This window comes from Vulpes vulpes, chromosome 6 (genome assembly GCF_048418805.1).
Source record: "Vulpes vulpes isolate BD-2025 chromosome 6, VulVul3, whole genome shotgun sequence".
NCBI lineage: Eukaryota > Metazoa > Chordata > Mammalia > Carnivora > Canidae > Vulpes > Vulpes vulpes.
The window spans coordinates 45,818,414-45,838,991 of record NC_132785.1 but is presented as its reverse complement, the minus strand read 5'-3'; the positions used below and the strand labels follow the sequence as shown (position 1 = coordinate 45,838,991).

General features: G+C 41.8%; 1 protein-coding gene across 1 annotated transcript in view; it reads left to right on the top strand.

Moving 5' to 3' along the window:
* Positions 1 to 20,578, top strand: part of ABCC4 (ATP binding cassette subfamily C member 4 (PEL blood group)) — a 246,631-nt gene that overhangs the window by 50,773 nt on the left and 175,280 nt on the right. Inside the window, exon 4 of the mRNA XM_072760858.1 lies at positions 2,846 to 3,070. Coding sequence (XP_072616959.1) covers positions 2,846 to 3,070 — 225 coding nt within the window. The remainder of the gene's footprint in view (positions 1 to 2,845; positions 3,071 to 20,578) is intronic.

Here is a 20,578-nt window from a genome sequence, read left to right as displayed (position 1 = left end):
ATGCAAGTTTTGGCATCTAGCCATGTAATTAAGTTATCTTAGGAAGCAAGAGGTAGGGCCTAAAGGTCAGGTCCTTTTGGGGAGCTGAGTTCCAAATACTCTGTTGAAGTACCTGCTTTAAAGATTGAACTCCGGTAGAGCCTTGACTTAGGGAGGGTTGTGGTATCATACTGGGATCTTTTAAAAAATCCCTTATGATTTCATAATCCAGAAGCATTCCCATGAAGGAATAATAAAGATTGTATTCTCAGTTGGTTTGTGGGAAGAGTCTTCACCTGCATAGATTACTCTCAAAAGATGGGAGTGTTTGGGGATCGTTGGGTGGCTCAACGGTTTAGTGCCTGCCTTCAGCCCAGGGCCTAGTCCTGGGGTCCTGGGATCGAGTCCCACATCGGCCTCCCTGCCTGGAGCCTGTTTCTCCCTCTGCCTGTGTCTCTGCCTCTCTCTCTGTGTCTCTCATGAATAAAAAATTAAAATCTTAAAAAAGAGAAAGATGGGAGTATTTGCTCAAGCAAGTTTTGACCTTGCTCCTTGCTCTCCAGAAAGTTTTAATTATGGTTAGTTTCAGATTTAATAATACATATTTTCCCAGTTTTATTTCTTAGTATTTGGGGGTTGAGGATGCAGAATGGACAGGTGAGTGGGAAGGTAGGGGCCAAGAGCTGGCATTACTCGTTTGTGAGCCTGTTTGTTTGATGGATTATTAAGTGCTGTCAGAAAAATCCAGGTGCTTAGGTGGTAGTGTCCCTCCGTTAGGTTGTGTTCTTTCTCACTGGGTTTGCTCCATCTATGCATTTTCTCTCTGATGGGTAAGTCTGATTATATTTTCCGGTAGCAACGCTCATGTTAGGCTCAAATGGAGAGCTGAGGAACAGTCAACAAACACCTTAGTCCCAGACCTAAGTGTGATGCAAGTTTGAGATGGCAGGTGTTATCTCTGGTCTCCTGGTGGATAGCCCCAGGGTGGCGAGCTGCTGACTTAGGCTGGGACTGCCCACGTGTACAGTGTGATGTTCTTGCTTCACTCTGTAAGCCTCCAGATTTTCATCTCAGTATTCCCATACACGGTCTGTTTTATGGCCTGCTGTATTTGGGTTGTTTTCATAAACTCTTGGGACGAGTGATTGGGCATGCTGATCAGACAACAGTGAGCCTTTGTGTTCTTGAGATCTGATCATCTTACTTCTACAGTGAGCATCATTTCCTTGTAGTAGAAAAAGTGCCCTGACCTCCTGAGCGGTGAGGCTGACGGGGACATCTGTGAACGGGTGTGTGCAGGAGTGTGCAGTGTTGGGGGTTTCATGTCATACCTCTCTGAGGGATGGCAACATCTTTCTATAAAATATCCAGAAGGGGCACAGTTGGTTTAGAAGAAAATGCATGTTAGTCGTGTTTCAGGTTTGGTTTTTTGGGTTCCCTTGGTGCCTCCCCCTCCCTTTTAAAACTTTATTCATGAGAGACACAGAGAGGCAGAGACACAGGCAGTGGGAAAAGCAGGGTCCTTGGAGTTAGCGTGATGTGGAACTTGATGCCAGCACTCTGGGATCACGCCCTGAGCCGAAGGTACTCAACCTTCGGGCATCTCTCCCTTGCCCTTTTGTGCTATGGACTCTTCACTTGGAAGAGACGGAACAGAGGTATCAGAGCCAATCTGTTGGTTGTTTGCCATATCTGTGTTAATAAGGAGAGATTACCCAAGAGGAAATGTTTGTTTCAAAGTCAAGTTCTTGGAAGATCTCCAAACTTTTGGCATTAGATGAAGTGATGCAGAGGGCCTGTGTGTTTGCTTTTGGTGACATGGATTTGCATGGACTGTTTGGTATTCCTTGATGCCAGAGGAAGGTGCCTTACAAGGGTAGAAGTAATTTGTGGAATAGAGTGGCCATCTGGCAGGGAGGGGTAAGCTTTGCCAATTCTTTGCCATTAGTTTTAGGGTAAAAATTTCTTTCCCTAAGTCTTATTCAGGAGGTAAGCCTCAGTGCTTCCTAACACATTGGTGTAGGACTTCAATTTTTTTGCTTTGGGATATAGATGATTGTTAAAATTCTTCAAAACCGATGCCTGTAATAATACGGCTGATGGTGAACCATTGATGGCATTATTTTTAGCTCGCTTTCTGTTGTGTTAAATTTTTGACTCTTAAGACCTAGTACTCAGCTTCTAGGGGTAGAGACATACGAAGGCAACACTACCACTGAGAGCCTGGGAACCTCCTGAACTTGGTCCTTTTCCTTCAAGAGAATTTGGAGACAGCACTTCATTCTTCTGATCTGCTGATATGTGGAGTTTTGGGTTGGGAAAAAGTGGTGGGTTCTTTATTTGATCTGTGTCTGTGCAATCTCAGTTTACCAAGGCTGTTTTAATGCAGAAGGGAGTTGCAAGAGCTTGCTTCTCATAAGCAAATCATTCTTGACTTGGCTTTGTGCTGGGACATTGACAGTGTAGATGAAATGGGTAGGCTGTGAGCTGGGGCTGCCCACCTGTAAGCACATGCTTTACCTGTCTTTTGCCACTTCTTTTCCTTATTCATCTTAGGCCAAGACTTCTCTGATACTTGCCAAATGTATTCTAAACACAGGCTATAATATTGGTTTAGCATCCACAGTGTACCCAAGCACAATGTACTAAAACTTTATTGCTTTTGCACTTAGAATTTTGGCTTACGGTTAAACTATTATCTCTTATTGTACATAAGAGAGTAGTTCTGTTTTTCTTTGAGATTAGTGGTGAACATAGCACTTTGTTAAAATGCCTTTTTAACACACTAGTAATAAAAACAAAGCTGTGTTAAGAAAAACTGGTATGACCTGTATTTCTAATTACAGCTTTTCTCTCTTCTCTTTAGGAAGGGACCAGAGTAATCCAGCCCATATTTTTGGGGAAAATTATTAAGTATTTTGAAAACCAGGACCCTAATGATTCTGTGGCTCTGCACGAAGCCTACGGCTATGCCACGGTGCTGACCGCCTGCACACTCGTTCTCGCCATACTGCACCACTTATACTTTTATCATGTTCAGTGTGCTGGCATGAGGTTAAGAGTTGCCATGTGCCATATGATTTATCGGAAGGTAAGTGTCATTTAGTATCAGCATGTATATCTCTCCAGAAGCAGCTGAAACATTTTGGAAAAGTTCATGAATTAAACATTTTGTAAATAGAATCTTAACTTTTGTTTATTTAATTTTTTAAGGGCAGGGGTGGGAGGGACCGAGGGAGAGGGAGAATCCATGCCCAGCGTGGAGCCCAATCCAGGGTTGGTCTCATGACTGGGAGATCATGGCTTAAGCCATAATCAGGAGTCTGACATATAACCATCTGAGCCACCCAGGTGCTCCTAGAATCATTTAAACCTTACCAGAGAAGCTTATTTTATATCGGGTGAATTAATTTTTTTTCCTTTAATTGAACTTTACCGATACACAATGAAAGTTTTCTATGAGATCAGGTCCAGGCTGCCTTTGATCACATTTAGGCACAGGCTTTTCAAAGTATTCTATTGGTAATGGAATCTAATTAAAAAGTAAGTATTAAATTGATCTAGGTGTATCAAATTTCCAGAGTTTTCATGCATGAATCTCATAGTTGTATGTGTGGAAATTGTGTTGTTGTTCATTAAAACTTTCATGTACATCAAAATTGTATTTTATAAGTGACCTTCTATGAAATTGGGTGTATAAAGTTGAATCTAAAAGATTGTATTTGAGAAAAGGGAAAATTGTACTATTTAAATGAACTACTTAACTATGTTTAATATAATTGTTAAGGAAAAATATAGAGTCCATTGCAAACATATTCACCAGTTCTGTAGTTATTTATTTATTTATTTTTTAAGATTTTATTTATTGGGACACTGGGGCAGCTCAGCAGTTAAGCATCTGCCTTCGGCTCAGGGAGTGATCCCGGATTCCTGGGATCTGGGATCGAGTCCCACATCGGGCAAGGAGCCTGCTTCTCCCTCTGCCTGTGTCTCTCTGCCTCTCTTTCTGTGTCTCTCATGAATAAATAAATAAATAAAATAAAAAGGTTTTATTTATTTATTAGAGAGCGAGAGAGAGAGCTCATGCTTGAACATGCATGGGGGAGGGTAGTGGCAGAGGGAGAGGGAGAGCAGGGAGCCCGATGTGGGGCTCCATCCCAGGACCCTGAGACCATGACTGGAGCCTGGAGTGGAAGATGGTTGCTTAACCCACTGAACCAGCCAGGTGCCCTGGTTTTTTTTTTACTAGTATTAAAGAAAATAGTTGATGTTTGGGATGAAACTTCAAATGTTACATTGTTTTTAGTAAGTTTGGAGATTACCTATGTTCTACTTTATATTGCTTTCCCTTCAGGTTATTATTTTACTCACGATTATCTTCTTTAGTGTGCATTATAGTAGTTTTTTTTTTTAATTTTTATTTATTTATGATAGTCACAGAGAGAGAGAGAGAGAGAGGCAGAGACACAGGCGGAGGGAGAAGCAGGCTCCATGCACTGGGAGCCCGATGTGGGATTCGATCCCGGGTCTCCAGGATCGCGCCCTGGGCCAAAGGCAGGCGCCAAACCGCTGCGCCACCCAGGGATCCCGCATTATAGTAGTTTTAAGGACAAGACCCAGTTTGATGTGTTCAGTGTTTTTGTATTGAGAAATGCCATAAAATTTTCCCATAGTTTACGCTGGTCTTATGTGTTAGGAAGGTAGTGAGGATTTCAGGTGTCTTGACCAGGGACTTTCCACAGACATACCATTGAGAACAGCTGAAGGGTTCTTGTACAAACTCGATCCTGGATATCTCTTTGCTTTGGGCTGTTTGGTTTAAAAACAAAAAAACACTTCGTTTTAACTGTATTGTATACTTGATATTTGCTAAGAGAGTTCTATCATAGTGTTTCCACCATACACTCAAAAGGATAACATGTAAAGTGATGGATATGTTAATTAGCTTGACTGTAGTACTCCTTTTCCAATGTATATCTATATCAAAATTTGATGTTGTACACCTTAAATATATATATATATATTTTCAAGTTTATTTATTTATTTTTAGTGATCTTTACACCCAGTATGGACTCAAGTTTATGACACCGAGATCAAGAGTCACATGCTTTTCTAACTGAGCCAGCCAGGGGCCCCAATAGATGCAATTTTTATTAAAAAAGAAAGAAAAAAATCCGTATGGAAAGTTAAAACCAAACAATTTAAATGTAAAATAATTGCTTCTTTTACCTAGTTGCTACATGTCTGGAGCTTCTGTTTCTTGTGAATACTTTTCTTGACAAAATGCAAGATGTCTTCTCCACATCTTACTCTGAGCAGAGCCTTAGTAATATTGGAATTGTGTGACTCTCGAGGGTTTCTCTGTCTGTGTAGGCTGTGATGGGTACCTTCAGTTCCTCTATTGTGATGTGGAAATGGTAGCACTGCCTATATGCTCCAGTGAAGGCGCCTTCCTTGCTGTGCTTCTCCTCCTGTTTGTTATTCTATTGTAGTTTCTTATACTACTAAGGAGCATAGTCAGATTTCTTTATGAATTAGCTAGATCATGCTTAGCTTCCATAAATAAATAGGAAATTTCGCTAGGACTCTACTGTGAAAAGGTTAAACATGGGAGCCAGGTTTGAGGTGATGGTTCAGTCCAAGAAAGCTCTTTGCTGCCCTGGGTGAGTGAGTTCACCTGTTTTTCTTCCTCTAACCCACTGAGGCTTTTGGGAAATCTGATCTGATCTGGCGCATCAGCTTACCTGAATGTAAACATCTCCCAAAGGTGTTAATTTGCTAGCTTGATTAGCCTCAAAGAATTGTCCCCTTATAAATAATTGTTTGGGTTAAACCATGGGCGGAACCTGAAATTGCAGAAATGTGGGAAAGACAGATTTCCTCAGGCATTTTCTTGTGTCTAGAATCTTGCTAGGTAAAGAAATAGGACACTTTTTCATCACAGGTGGGCTGATTCCTTCAGGCAGAAGCTGGCACCACAAAGTTCTGAGAGGCACCTCTGAACATTTGTGCCTTATACTCAGGCACTACCTCCTAATCCCTGGTTCTGGGAGGTTGTGTGTCCTCACTGGAAGAAGCTGCTAAATTCCTAGTTGGGATCTGTAATATTCAAGGATATCATGGGATGTACCCTATATAAAAATGACTTGTCATTTGTTTACCTTAGCACAGCATTGGTAAAACTACACCTGGCTTTTGAGCTTTGTTTTTTGTTTTTTATTTTTATTTTTTTTAAGATAGATAGATAGATAGATAGATAGATAGATAGATAGATTTATTTATTTATTTATTTATTTATTTATTTATTTATTTATTTATTTATTTATTTATTTATTTAGAGTGCATGAGAGAGGCATAGACACAGGCAGAGGGAGAAGCAGGCTCCATGCAGGGAGCCCGACATGGGACTCGATCCTGGGTCCCCAGGATCATACCCTGGGCTGCAGGCAGCGCTAAACCGCTGCGCCACTGGGGCTGCCCTGTTTTTTAAAGATTTTATTTATTTGTTCATGAGAGACACACACACACACACACACACACACAGAGGCAGAGACATAGGCAGAGGGAGCTTGTGGGAGACACACACAGAGCTCCCTTGTGGGGAGCTTGATGGTGGGACTCGATCCCAGGATCCTGGGATCATGATCTGACCCAAAGGCAGACACTGAACTGCTGAGCTACCCAGGGGTCACTGTAACTCCTTTTTTTTTTTTTTTGTAACTCCTTTTTAAAGTTGAATACTATTCCACTGTATGGATGGTACCATGTTTTGTTTACCCATTCACCTGTCAGTGGGCGTTGGGCGATTTGTCTCCAGTTTTTGGCAATTGTGAATAATGTTGCTGTGAACAACATGTGGGTGCACAAATACCTCTTCAGGTTCTTACAGTTCTTTTGGGTACATCTGCAAAAGTGGAATTGCTGGATAATACGGTGTATTTTTGAGGAACTGCCATACTCTCTTTCACAGTGGCTGCATCATTTTACATTCCCACTTGATCATTTCTCTGTTAAATTTGAGTACTAAATGAGGAAGAGTTTTTATGAACTATAACGTTTTGTTTGGATTGGTGGTTCTGGTTGGTGGTCTGTTGAAACAACCCATGGTGGTCTATTTAAGTTCCTCAAATCTCTAGGACTTTAATTTTTTTTTTTTTAACCAAATAAAAGGATTTTGCAATAACACAGGCTGCCTTTTTGTAAAGTCAACAGACTGGCATGAAGAACACAGATTCCTCACTGTAGTGATGTTTTGAGCATTATACTTACTTTATTTTTAAAAAAGATTTTATTTATTATGAGAGAAACAGAGAGAGGCAGAGGTATAGACAGAGGGAGAATCAGGCTCCCCCCAGGGGATCCTGATGTGGGACTCAATTCTGGGTCTCCAGGACCATGCCTTGAGCTGAAGGCAGGCACTCAATCACTGAGCCACCCAGGCATCCCAGTACTTGCTCATTTTAGAATGTCACTGCCAGTCATGGGTCATAGTCTCAGGATGGGTTGCTTTCACCTCTACAGGGGGACCAGTGGCTAATTTCTTGCTTTGTTCTTGTCCAGGACACAGAAAAAGCAGGAAATGTCCTGCTTCAAATCTCACTTGGTTACTTTCCCAGCTCAGAGCACACGATGTTAGGGCCATTTGGGGGGAAGATGATAGCTTCAGGTATGACGAGCCCAGATTGAAGGCAGAGAATGATCCCCAGCCCCATCCTAGTAGAAATGGATCTCAACTTTGCCAACGTGACCTGGCTTCAGGCTTGAGTGGAAGCGAGCCTGAATGTTAGAGGAATATAGTACTAGAGCACACAGGATGGCATTCTCAGTAATGAGGATGGTTTTATCCTGTGATACAGATTTTCTTGTATTAAATAACACATATGGCACAGAGCTCTTTCCTTAAGATTTCAAGCCTGACTAGCCCTGGGTTTCCTGACGAAGTCTCCTGTTTGAGGAACTGTGGTAGTTCTTATTTTGGACCTTAATGATTGCTTTGCTCTGAATTCCAGGTAAAGTCACAACTGTCAGCTTTTGAGTTCATGGATGCTGTTCTCTGCTTCTGGTTCGTTGGTACAGACAGACTTCCTTGCAGAATTGGGTCATTTGGACCATACATTTTATTTTGGCTAAAATCTCATCTTAATTGTTTGGATAGAGAGAGTACTTGTTTTCTTTGAACTTCTCCCCCCCCCCCCCTTCTTTCATGATGATGGAAGTGTTTTCTTTTTTATTAATTCAAACTCAGTCAACATACAGTACATCAGTAGTTTCAGATTTAATATTCAATAGTTCATCACTTGTGTATATAACCCAGTGCTCATCACATAACGTGCCCACCTTAATGCCCCTGACCCAGTTACCCCATCCCTTCACCCACCTCCCCTGCAGCAACCCTCAGTTTGTTTCCCAGAGTTAACAGTCTCTTGTGGTGTCTCCCTTTCTGATGACATCCCATTGGGTTTTTCCTCTCTTTCCCTATGATTCTCTGTGCTGTTTCTTAAATTCCATATATGAGTGAAACCATATGATAATTGTCTCTGATTGGCTTATTTTGCTCAGCGTAATAGTACCCTCCAGTTCCATCCATGTCTTTTTTTTTTTTTTTTAAGATTTTATTTATTTATTCATGAGAGACACAGAGAGAGAGAGAGAGGGAGGGAGGGAGGGAGAGGGAGAGAGAGAGGCAGGCGCAGAAACACAGGCAGAGGGAGAAGCAGGCTCCATGCAGGGAGCCTGACATGGGACTCGATCCCAGGTCTCCAGGATCACCACATCCTGGACTGAAGGCGGCGCTAAACCACTGAGCCACCGGGGCTGCCCAGTTCCATCCATGTCTATATGTAAATGGTAGGCCATCATCATTTCTGATGGCTGAGTAATATTCTATTGTATATATATACCACATCTTCTTTATCCATTCATCTGTTGATGGACATCTCTGCGCTTTTCCATAGTTTGGCTATTGTGGGCATTGCTGCTATAAACACTGGTGTGCAGGTGCCCCTTTAGATCACCATATTTGTATCTTTGGGGTAAATACCTAGCAGTGCAATTGCTGAGTCATAGGGTAGTTCTTTTTAACTTTTTGAGGAACCTCCAAAAAGTTTACCAGAGTGACTGCACCAGCTTGCATTCCCACCAACAGTATTAAAGGGTTCCCCTTTCTCTGCATCTTCACCAACATTTGTTGTTTCCTGTCTTGTTAATTTTAGTCATTCTGACTGGTGTGACAGATGAAAAAGATGCTCCACATCACGTGGGTTCAGGGAAACACAAATCTTTGTTTGAACTTCTAAGATGAGTGGACTCACTGCAAACATCCTAGTTTCTTTGTATCACTTATTGTCGATCTGTCTTGCAAGAATTTATAATAAATCCTCATTGTTCACAGATTCTGTTTGCAGATTTGCCTACTTGCTAAAGTTTATGTATGACCCCCAAATCAATACGTGAAAGTCATTCGCATCATTTGTCGGCATGCACATGGTCATTAAAATTTTGAGTCACCTTATGTACATATTCTCAGCTGGGGGCAAGCAAGGTGACACACTGCCTTCTGGCTTCAACTGCCATACTGTAAACAAGTGTTCTTTTCACGGGCTATTCATATTTTAGTGCCAGTTTTCTGTAGTTTTGTGCTTTTTTTTTTTTTTTTGGTGATTTTGCTGTTATAAATGGCCCCACACAGAATGCTAAAATGCTGTATAGTGTTCCTGAGTACTGGAAGGCTGTGATGTGCTTTCTGGAGTAAATATGGTACATATTATGTAGAAAATGCCTGTGTTATGGAAGCTGGGTTCAGGTAGGAGTTACATACTGTGCTTTTGGTGTGAGTCAAATATTAATGAGTCAACAATGGATACTATATACAGTGTCTTTAAACAAAAACACCTGAAGTTATATGTATATTGATCAATTGATAAAAATGTTATTAAAGGCTGGCATGAAACCTAACTATTTTCCCTAGGAGCAATTAGAATTCACTAATTCATGATCACAGTGACTTTACCTCAAATACGGAGAATCTACGACTAATATTTATGTAGTGCATCTCAGGGAGATGTAGGGAAATGTTTTTACTTACCTTGTTGTTGTTTTTTTTTATTTATTTAGGTGATGTAGTTGCATTTTTAGAATTCTGCATTGTGGGGATCCCTGGGTGGCGCAGCGGTTTGGCGCCTGCCTTTGGCCCAGGGCGCGATCCTGGAGACCCGGGATCGAATCCCACATCAGGCTCCTGGTGCATGGAGCCTGCTTCTCCCTCTGCCTGTGTCTCTGCCTCTCTCTCTCTCTCTCTCTGTGACTATCATAAATAAATAAAAATTAAAAAAAAAAAAAAGAATTCTGCATTGTGGAGAAAAAGGCATGCTTTTTGTATCTATATCATTTAGATCTCACAGTTTTTCTGAGTGGACCCTTCTCCTTCCTATCTCTTAAGAGTCTCTTCTCTTGGCCATTCTACTGCTTTCTAGATCTGTCTCCTCCTTGGCTGTATTTTAAGATTGGTAGTCAGGACATCAGGTAGGTGTTCTTTATTACAGACTCTGAGAAGGAAGTAGAAGGGGCCTGTGCAGGGTGCACAGCTAGCTTGCTAACTTCTCCTGAGTAAAGACTGCAGCCCTTTTTAGAAACAGCTGGAGTTTAAAAAAAAAACTGGAGAATATTGACTGTGGGAAGGGACAGGTCCACCAGACCCCCCTCTACCTCCTCTGAATGGACTCCCTAGACTGTGGAAAGGCAGTTGATAAAAAGTTTGTTAGCCTCTCAGCCTTATGCTGTGAAGTCCATAGTTCTTGGACAGAACTTTATTTTTATTCAAAGCTACTTTTGTGTCAGTGTAGACACTCTGCATTGCTTAATGTGTAGGCTGGACAATAATGAATTCCAGATATTCAGTGATTCTGAGATCAAGATTTGCCTGCTCTACCAACCAAACCAGCCAGGCTCCCCTAAAATCTTTCTTTTAAATACATTTTTCCTTCCATTTTTCTTTTACTTATGATATCAACTTGAGTTGGACCTGTGCATTTTGGGAAAAGTTAATCTGTAGAGGCAGTTTGTCAGTGTTCTGGTTTGCTAGGGAAGAGGTAAGAAGAGCCATTGGGTACAAGTTTAATTTTCTGTTGTTAGAGGAGTTTGAGCCCACAAAGCAAGTTACAGAAGGAGAGGCTTGTTTGGTTTAGATCTCTTTCATTATTTTTTTTAAAACATTTTTATTATTTGAGAGAGAAAGCGAGAAACAGAGCATGAGTGGAGGGGGGAGGGGCAGAAGGAGAAGCAGATTGCCTGCTGAGCAGGGAGCCACATTCCGGGCTCTATCCTAGGACTCTGGAATCATGAACTGAGCTGAAGTCAGATGCCGAACTGACTCAGCCACTTAGGTGCCCTGGTTTATCTTCACGTAAAGGGGAAATTCCTGGTCTGGGGAGTTAGGAGTATCTAGAATGGATTCTGCGCTCAAGTACTTTATGGGGGGTGGGGGTGGGTTAGTGCAAACTGGAAGGGAATGCTATAGCTCAGTGGTTCCCAGACTGTGGTGCACAGTGGATGTATGTGGGGAATTTTTTTGAAACAACACTGAGGATGGATCCCTCCCCCCAGGCATTCTTTTTTTTTAAAAAAATGAATGAGTGAATGAATGAATGAATGAATTTATTTATGAGAGAGGTAGGGGCAGGCAGGCAGGCTGAGGGAGAAGCAGGCTCCCTGCAGGGATCCTGATGCAGGACTCCATCCCAGGACCCTGGGATCATGACCTGAGCTGAAGGCAGGTCAACCACTGAGCCACCCAGGCGTCCCTCTGGGCATTGTGATAATAGATATTGGGGTAGAGTCATTTTAAAAGATGCCAAGTGATACTGTTAGGTCATCAAATACATATTCAGCTTTTACGTGATGTCTTATAACTAAAAGCTTCCAGTACAGAGGGGTAGTTTATGGGTCGTAAGTTCAGCCTTTCTTGGTAGTCAATATCCCTTTCAAAATTGCAGCTCAAGCATGCTGGTGTTTATCAGGCTTCAGTGTCTTAGAATCTGTACTGGGAATCCCATACACAGAATAGTCAAGTGTTGACTCAGGTGCCCGAGTACTTTGTAGAAGATGCTGCGGTGGCCTGGATAGGGTAGGGATTGTGAGCATGGGCTCTGATAGCATTCAGATTTGAGATCCAATCCTGGTTTTGAAATGTGCTAAAGAGGAATATTTTAGGGAAGTGAATTCATTTCTTAAAGTCTCAGTTACCTGATCTTTAATGTTTTAATTAGTTAATCGGAGTCTGTGGCAGGGAGAGAGACACACACACACACACACACACACACACAGACTCAAGCCGACCCCCCACCGAGCGCAGGGCTGGCGGTGAGACTCCATATCCTGACCCTGAGACCATGACCTGAGCTGAAATTAAGAGTCAAACGCCTGACTGACTGAGCCACCTGGGGGCCCCTCAGTTTCCTGATTTTTAAAATGGTAATAAAGAATATTTGCTTCACATGAGGTTGTTTGTTGAGCACTGGATAAAATAAGTCATGTACATGGTACAGAGGACATTTATGAAATTTAATTGGGGTGGGGTGCCTGGGTGCTTCAGTCGGTTACGTGTTGTAGAGTTTTTTTTTTTTTTAATTTTATTTATTCATAAGAGATACACACAAGAGGGGCAGAGAGATAGAGAAGCAGGTTCCCTGTGGGGAGCCGGATGTGGGACTTGATCCCTGGCAGAGTCTCAGGATCATGCCCTGAGCTGAAGGCAGAGGCTCATCCACTGAACCACACAGGTGCCCCGTGTCTTGCTTAGGTCTTGGTCCCAAAGCCCTTCTACCCAGGGAGCCTGCTTCTCCCTCTCCCTCTGCCTGCTTCTCCCCCTGCTTGTGCACTCTGTCTCTCTCAAATAAATAATATCTTTACAAAAAAACTTTAGAAGGGGAGGTTGTAAACCTGATCAGACTATATTGTTGCATTGCTTTTCATAAATCCTTGTTTTCTTCTTTCTAGCTATTGCCTTGGGCAAACTGCTTTAAGATTAATTTTTCTCATCTGTATAGTGAAGGTACCTGATTACATTCCGACTAGGAATGTGCTTCTTTACTCTTCTTGTATCTTCTTTGTGAAATACTTAAGTATTTGACCTCTTTTTTTCTTACATTGGGTTTTTGTCTTATTGCATTGTACGAGTTTTGTATATTCAAGATTCTTGTTCTTTGCCAGATGTAGAAATTGCACACATTTTCTTTGAGTCAGTGGCATGCCTTTCTGTTTTTTTTTTTTTTTTTTTTTTTAAGATTTTATTTATTTATTCATGAGAGAGAGAGGCAAAGACGCAGAGGGAGAAGCCGGCTCCATGCAGGGAGCCTGACATGGGACTCGATCCCAGGTTCCCAGGACCTGGGCTGAAGGCGGCGCTAAATCGCTGAGCCACCTAGGCTGTCCATGCCTTTCTGTTTTATTAATAACTTTTGAGGAGTGGAATGTTTTTGTTTTGATGAAGGCCTGTTTGTTATTGCTGCTTGTGTTCTATTAGAGAAACCATTTTCTTTTTTTAAGATTTAATTTACTTATTTATTTAGAAAGAAAGAGCCCAAACAGGGGGAACTGTGGGCAGGGGGAGAGAGAGAACCCCCAGTAGAGTCCACACTAAAGGAGGGAGCATGATGTGGAGCCCTATCCTACAACCCTGAGATCATGGCCCCAGATGAAATAAAAGACTTAGATGCTCAACCGACTGAGCCACCCTGGTGCCCCTCCGAGCTTTTCTTAAGTATAGGTCTGCAAGTGATGAATTCCTTTTTTGTTTATCTGAAAATCCGTTTTTTTCCCGTGTTTCTGAGGGATACGCTGACTGGATATATTGTATTCTGGAATGACAGTTGTCTTTTAGTATGTTAAGGATATTGCTTCATTGTCATCTGGTCTTCATAGATTCTGAGAAGTCATTCCTTCTTTGTGTCTTAGCCTTCCTGCATGGTTCTGTTTTCTCTCTGGCAGGTTTAAAAAGATTTTTCTTTTCTTTTTTAGTTGACTTTTTTAAGGAGATTGATAATGACCCAAGATGTGACTCCCCTTGAATTTATACCTTTTGGGGTTTGCAAGAATTTTTTTTTAAAGCTTTTATTTATTTATTTGACACAGAGAGAGAGAGAGAGAGAGAGAGAGCGCGAGAGCGAGTGCACAAGCAGGGGGAGGGGAGACAGAGGGAGAGGGAGAAGCAGACTCTCTGGTAAGCAGGGAGCATGACATGGGGGTGGATTCCTGGAACCTGAGATCATGACCTGAGTTGAGCCAAAGTCAGACACTTAACCTACTAGGCCACCCAGGTGCCCTTTGCTGAGCTCTTTGTTCTTAAATTTGATACTTTCTCTAAAAATTTGGGAAATGATTTGGCCGTTATATCTTTTGAAATATTTTGATTGATTCTCATTTTTTCTCTGTCTTGGATTCTCATTTTCCATGTATGTCAGACCATTTGAAAATGTCACCTAGTTCCCTCTTTTCTTAATTTTATTCAGTTTTCTCTCTGTTCTTCACATTGGATAGTTTTCTTCCGATCAGTCTGACTATATTCTCTGATAACTTCAAACTGTTACTAAGCCCAACTAGTGGGGGTGGTTTTGTTTTGTACTTTTCAATTATAAAATGTCCACATAGCTCTTTTATTGCAGTTTGTGTTTTTCTGCAGAGGATCTGTTTACTCATATTGATATAGGTATGAGTTAGGGGCAGATGGGTGTAGGCAGGGTAAGATAAGGGAAAGGCCCAAAGTCTGGCTCCGAGAAATCTGTGGGCTCCCATAAACCCCAAGGACACTGAAAGGCCCAAACTCAGGCTCCTACCCATCCCAAGAAAACAGAGATAAGACAATAAAAATAGAAAAATAATAAACCTGGCTCCCTAGCTCCTAAATGTTAGGGAGTATCTTTCTTTGATGGTTACTAAGTAATCACAGAAACTCCCTGGACCACAAAGAAATAGGTCATTAAGGTGTTATCAATAGTCCCTGCTCAAACCAAGATTGCACAAGAATCTCAAGGCTGTGGGCTCCCTGGCTAGGTTCTTAATAAAAGACGGCCTCTAAAAGCCCCCAGTGGCAACCCTGTCGGGACCCCTCTCACTCCTGAGAGCTTTCTCTGTGTATCTACTTAATAAACGTGTATCACTTCGCTTACTCTCCTTTGTCCCCAAGATTCATTTTTCGACTGTGTGAGACAAGAACCTAGCTCTCCTGTATCAATATTTCTCTAATTCTGTGAACATAAAAATTTTAAAAACCCAATGTTCGGGTCAACTTGGATTTGTTTTTATTCTTATTTATATATTTGGGGGGATTTGTTTTTTATGATGTAGGTTACTTTCTTGCTGTGGTTTACATTTTCCTGTTTTTTTTTTTTTTTTTGGTTTCTTTATGCATGTCTAAGACTTAAAATTTACTGGACATTATGAATGCTACATTGGAGGTCTGCATTCTTAGAGTCTTTGGAAGAATGTTGAATTTTGTGTTAAAAGGTCATTTCCTGGCTGGTTGCTTTAAGGCTCCATAGGCTTGATTTATACTTTGTTAGCTTACATTTTTGGGAATTCTAAGATATATTTTCCATGCTTCTCCAACTTGCAAGCTCAGAGTCCTTCCTAGGCCTTGTTATTCATATTTTCCAGGATAAGTCTAGAGCAAATATGCTTTAGAGAAAAGATTCTGAACCTTAGCACTACTGGCATTTAGGTTTGTGCAATTCTTAGTTGGAGGGTGGTGAATGGAGGGAACCCCGTGCATTGTAGGATGCTGAACAGCAGCTGTGACCTCTACCCACTTGATGCCAGTGGCATCTTTCTAGTTGTAACAACCAGTAATGTCTCCAGACATTGACAGATGTCCCCTGGGAGGTGGTGGCAAATTGCACGAGCTGAGAATTTCTGTTCCAGCGACGGGTCTTTAATTCTAAGGTGTGGTCTTCCTGATGTCCGGGCTGCATGCCAGGCTTGTTAATGATATATTAATAAAGTTTCTCTACTGTGCCCTACAGTGACCTTCCAGTGTCTGTGTTCTGCTTGCTACTCCACGCACCAGCTCCTTGGTGAGCTTTAGGCAGTCTTGACCTGCGCCCCTGTAGCCCATCCCTTAGGTCAGGCCTTGACAGCAGTGTCCCTCCTCACCCCAGGACTTTAGTGATCCTTTCATTTGTTCTCAAGGATGCCAGCTACTGCGGCCAACCACAGCCTGACCTCTGCTTCCTCAGCTCAGTGGCGCTGCTGCACTGTTTGGAAAACTTCCTTCAGCTCCCTGCCACAGTTGAAAAGTGGTCCCCTGGCCCAGAACCAAGACAATGGTAGCGTTTGCCTCTTGAGTGTCTCTATGCTCAGGAATCTGTCTTGCACTACCTGTTGCCTGGACACATAATTTTGTCCAGTTATGTGCTTGCTTATTATGTATGGCAAAGGCGGTGGTAGGGTTGGTGCACGATCAGTTTCTCAGCCAATTGTCAGAGCAGCTGTCTGCTCCCTGCTTTTAATAGCTGGGTGTTTATGGGCCTTGCAGCTAGGAGAGCTCTGTGTACACTGCAGGGCAGGGTGAGTGTGTGCTGGAGCTGTTCAGCTTCCTTGCAGATCATGGGTAAGGAGGACTTACGCTAGGCTGCAGGTCAGGCAATTCTGTTGAGTCATCTTTGTGATTAATCAAAACGCACAACCTGGGTGTAATCCCAGACAGACCCACTCCCTCAGAATTAAGAGAAGCCCTGGAAATCTGTGTATTTAATCTGTGCCCCAGGGATTCTTATCAGGAAAACTCAGGAATCACCCTACTAGAGACAGGGTAGGGAAGAATGGTCAGGGCACAGTGGTTGCTGTGGAGTCTTCTTGGAAAGTGAATGGACAGCACAACTGTCTGCATTCCTTTCCTCAGGATTGATGCTGAAAACATGGCTGATACTTAATTTAACTCTATTTTTAAAAATTTTTAATTTTATATGTTGCTCTAAAAATGTTTATTTCTTTGTCATTTTAAGATATTTCTGTAGGCTTATACTTTATGTTTGGTGGCTACCTACCCCCCCCCCCCCAGGTCTTAAGAGTTAATAATTCTTGTTTTATTTATTAAATTTTTTTAAAGTAATCTGTACACCCACAGTGGGTCTTGATCTCACAACCCTGAGATCAAGAGTCACAGGCTACTAACTGCACCATCCAGTCTCCACCACCACCCCGCCATGAAAAAAAAAATAGTTTTAAAACAGATTTTATTTATTCATGAGAGACACACAGAGAGAGGCAGAGACACATGCAGAGGGAGATGCAGGCTCCCTGCAGGAAGCCCAATATGGGACTCTATCCCAGGACCCTGGGATCATGCCCTGGGCTGAAGGTAGGCGCTCAACCGCTGAGCCGCCCAGGCATATCTAAATTAATGAATTTTAAATTTTTGATCACAGTAAAATACACAAAACTTAAAATTGACCACATGTTTGATTTTTGAGTGTACAACTCTGTGACCTTAAGGACATTCTGCATCATTGTGCAACCATCAACACTATCCATCTCCAGGACTCTTCATCTTGTAAAGCCTGAAACTGTACCCATTCCAGCAGTTCTTCATCCCCCTCACCCCAACCCCTGGTGACCAGTGTACACCCATCATACTTCCTGTCTCCATGAAACTACCAGGTTAGGTGCCTCATGTGAAAGGAATCAGGCAGTATTTGCCCTTGGGTGCCTACCTTATTTCACTGGGCATAATGTCTTCAAGGTTAACTTAATTTTTTTGAATGGGTGCAGGCTCTACATTTACTCAGTATTCATTGAAAACATTACAGTCCCCCCCTCTTCCTCTCAACGGTGGCAATACACTTTGAGTTTCTTGTGTAGGAAAAGCAAGGCATTTCAGAGAGGACTCTACACAGAACAAGCAGTGGTGTCTGGATTATATTTTGAAGTCCTTGTCTTTTCCTTTCTCCTCCCTCTGGGACCCATTAGCTGAGCTGACCAGGGTTATTTGTTTGGTATCTCTGCAGTCTGATCGGTACCCAGCTGCTATTGGTTCCACATCACTCCCCTGAGTTAGGAGACTGGGGTGATTTGGCACAATGGCATTTGGTGGAGAGTGATGGGTTGCTTTGTGAGAGAGCGTTTTTTTTCTTATGCTCCGGGCACTTTTCTTTTCATTCCTTAGTATGTACTCGTTACAGATATTAAGGTATTGCTGCTTTTAGTAAGTTTGGCTCTAAAAATGCATGCTATGTAAATCATGTGTTCGATAGCATTTCCTTGTATCATGTTTTCTGTACAGATTTACTCATTTTCTCACCAAACCTCAAGCTTGATGTTTAGAAAGGAATGTGTAATTCAGCTTATTATGTGATCTTACTGAAGTATGCACTATTACTTTAGGTGTGCTGCATAACCAACTTCCTTAAGTTCAATACTTTGATAATATAAAACATTAGGAAAGACAGGAAACCCACATTTGTAAAACACTCTCATTTTGACAGTAAAGTTACGCACAGTTGGGTGAGTTTGGAGAGGGCATATTGCTTCCCTCTTGTACTCTTGGTATGAAGGAAGGCATGTCATGAGCAAAAGTTAGGAACTGCTTCATAGACAAAAGAGTTCTAAATAGAATTGCCATATATATATATATATATATAAATATAAATATAAGCATATGGCCTTATATATAAATTTTTTAGTATGCATGTGGTTTTTGAGAAGACAGTTTATACTCACACTTTTTAATTTATTTTTAAAGTTTTTAGAGCCAAAAATAAAAGATATATTGAAAAGTTGATAGCTTTTTATTTTTCTATTGGGGATGTACTTCATCTTTATTTTCTCATTAAGATAGTTTGTCGCCTGACCCTGAAGTGCATATTAGTAATTGTGTGTGTGTGTGTGTGTGTGTGTGTTTGCTCTCTTTTTTCTCCTTGTCAGTGGGTTTTTCACACTTACCATATTGTTACTTCTTCCTGTCACCCCACCAGCTCACCTTTGCCACAACTGTTCTGTGTTGTTGGTTTCTTTTATCCCCTCTCTTGTTTGGGAAACCAGTCACATGGGGCTTCTATTTCAAAGCAAGAAATTGATGATGGAAGGGTCTGGGTAGGGGTGGTGGTGGTTGGTGGGTGTCTGTTGTTACTTGAGGATGTGACTGCACTTTGACCATCCTATCATCATGAAGTGTTACACATTCAGGGACCCGTGGCCATTAGAGGTGATAAGGTCAAGGAATGTGGAGTCAGTCTGACCTCGAAGGAAATATCACTGGTACCCAAGTGGTTCTTGGGGTCCACATTGTGGCCCTTCTGCTCAGAACTAAAGTCTGTATGTGTCTGTCTTCTTGACTCTCAATAGATCATAGTGGTATAATGAAAAAGTGGCCAACGAAGTTAAAGGAAAGCTAATGGTATCCCTGAATGTAAATGCCACAGCTTGCCGAAAGCTTTCTGTACAGGTGTGCTGGTTTGTGTGCTAGCCATGGAAAACCAGGCCAAAAAAAGGGGAAAAAAGGCAATGGAGCTATCAGATTATTGATGACAGCAGGTTGTTGATTTTGTATGCACTTCTGTTTTCATTTTTTTGAATCTCTTCTACAGAGCCCCAGAGGGAATCTGATTAACTTTACGGAGTTGTCACCCATTGTATTCATGGGGATAGAGGATATTAGGCTGACCTTGTGACCCCATAAAAATGAAGTTTAATGGTTTTAGATCACACAGTCTTGAAAGTAGATGTAGCAGCATTACTAAGCAACTCTAGGCAACAATATTGGAAAAATACAGGCAATTTTCTGCTTCAGGTGAGCTAAACATATTCTTCATATTCGTCTGTTACAGTAATACCCAATGTCCCTGGAAACCACATTATCTGACAGACTCAGCTCTGAGGTAGGGCCATGAACCAGGAAGTAAACCAAAAATAGAAAATAGGTGACATAAGTACTTGGTATTTTGTTCTGAAAATCCTTTAGTTTCTATTCAGAGCCTGTTCACTGTGATTTTACTTAAAATATTATGAGGTTATATCCTAGTTTGGAAACAGTAGTAGGTACTGGTAAAAGGGATAGTTTGACATCCAGGAACAGAATGGAGTTATATTGTATGCAAACCCCCAAAGGCATGGTCATCTGGGGCAGTCTGTGAGAAGCATCCTCAACATGCGCAGTGAGGGTCGTCTTTGAGTAAGAGGCATATTGGTGATGAAAAATCTGCATCATGAAGGTGGTGAACCACAGTTTCTGTTTTTGAGGACTGTTAGAGAAGTGGTATCTATGTGTGCATACTTGGGTTTTGTGTTTCACTTGTACTGAATAAAATAAAGAAGAAACCGTGTATTTTTAATTTTATTTATTTTATTTTTAAAATTTTTAAATTTCTTTATGATAGTCACACACACAGAGAGAGAGAGAGAGAGAGAGATTGAGAGAGAGAGGCAGAGGCATAGGCAGAGGGAGAAGCAGGCTCCATGCACCGGGAGCCCGACGTGGGATTCGATCCTGGGTCTCCAGTATCGTGCCCTGGGCCAAAGGCAGGCGCTAAACTGCTGCGCCACCCAGGGATCCCGAAATCGTGTATTTTTTAAATGAAGGACCGACCAGTATTACTTAATTCTTAAAAAATTG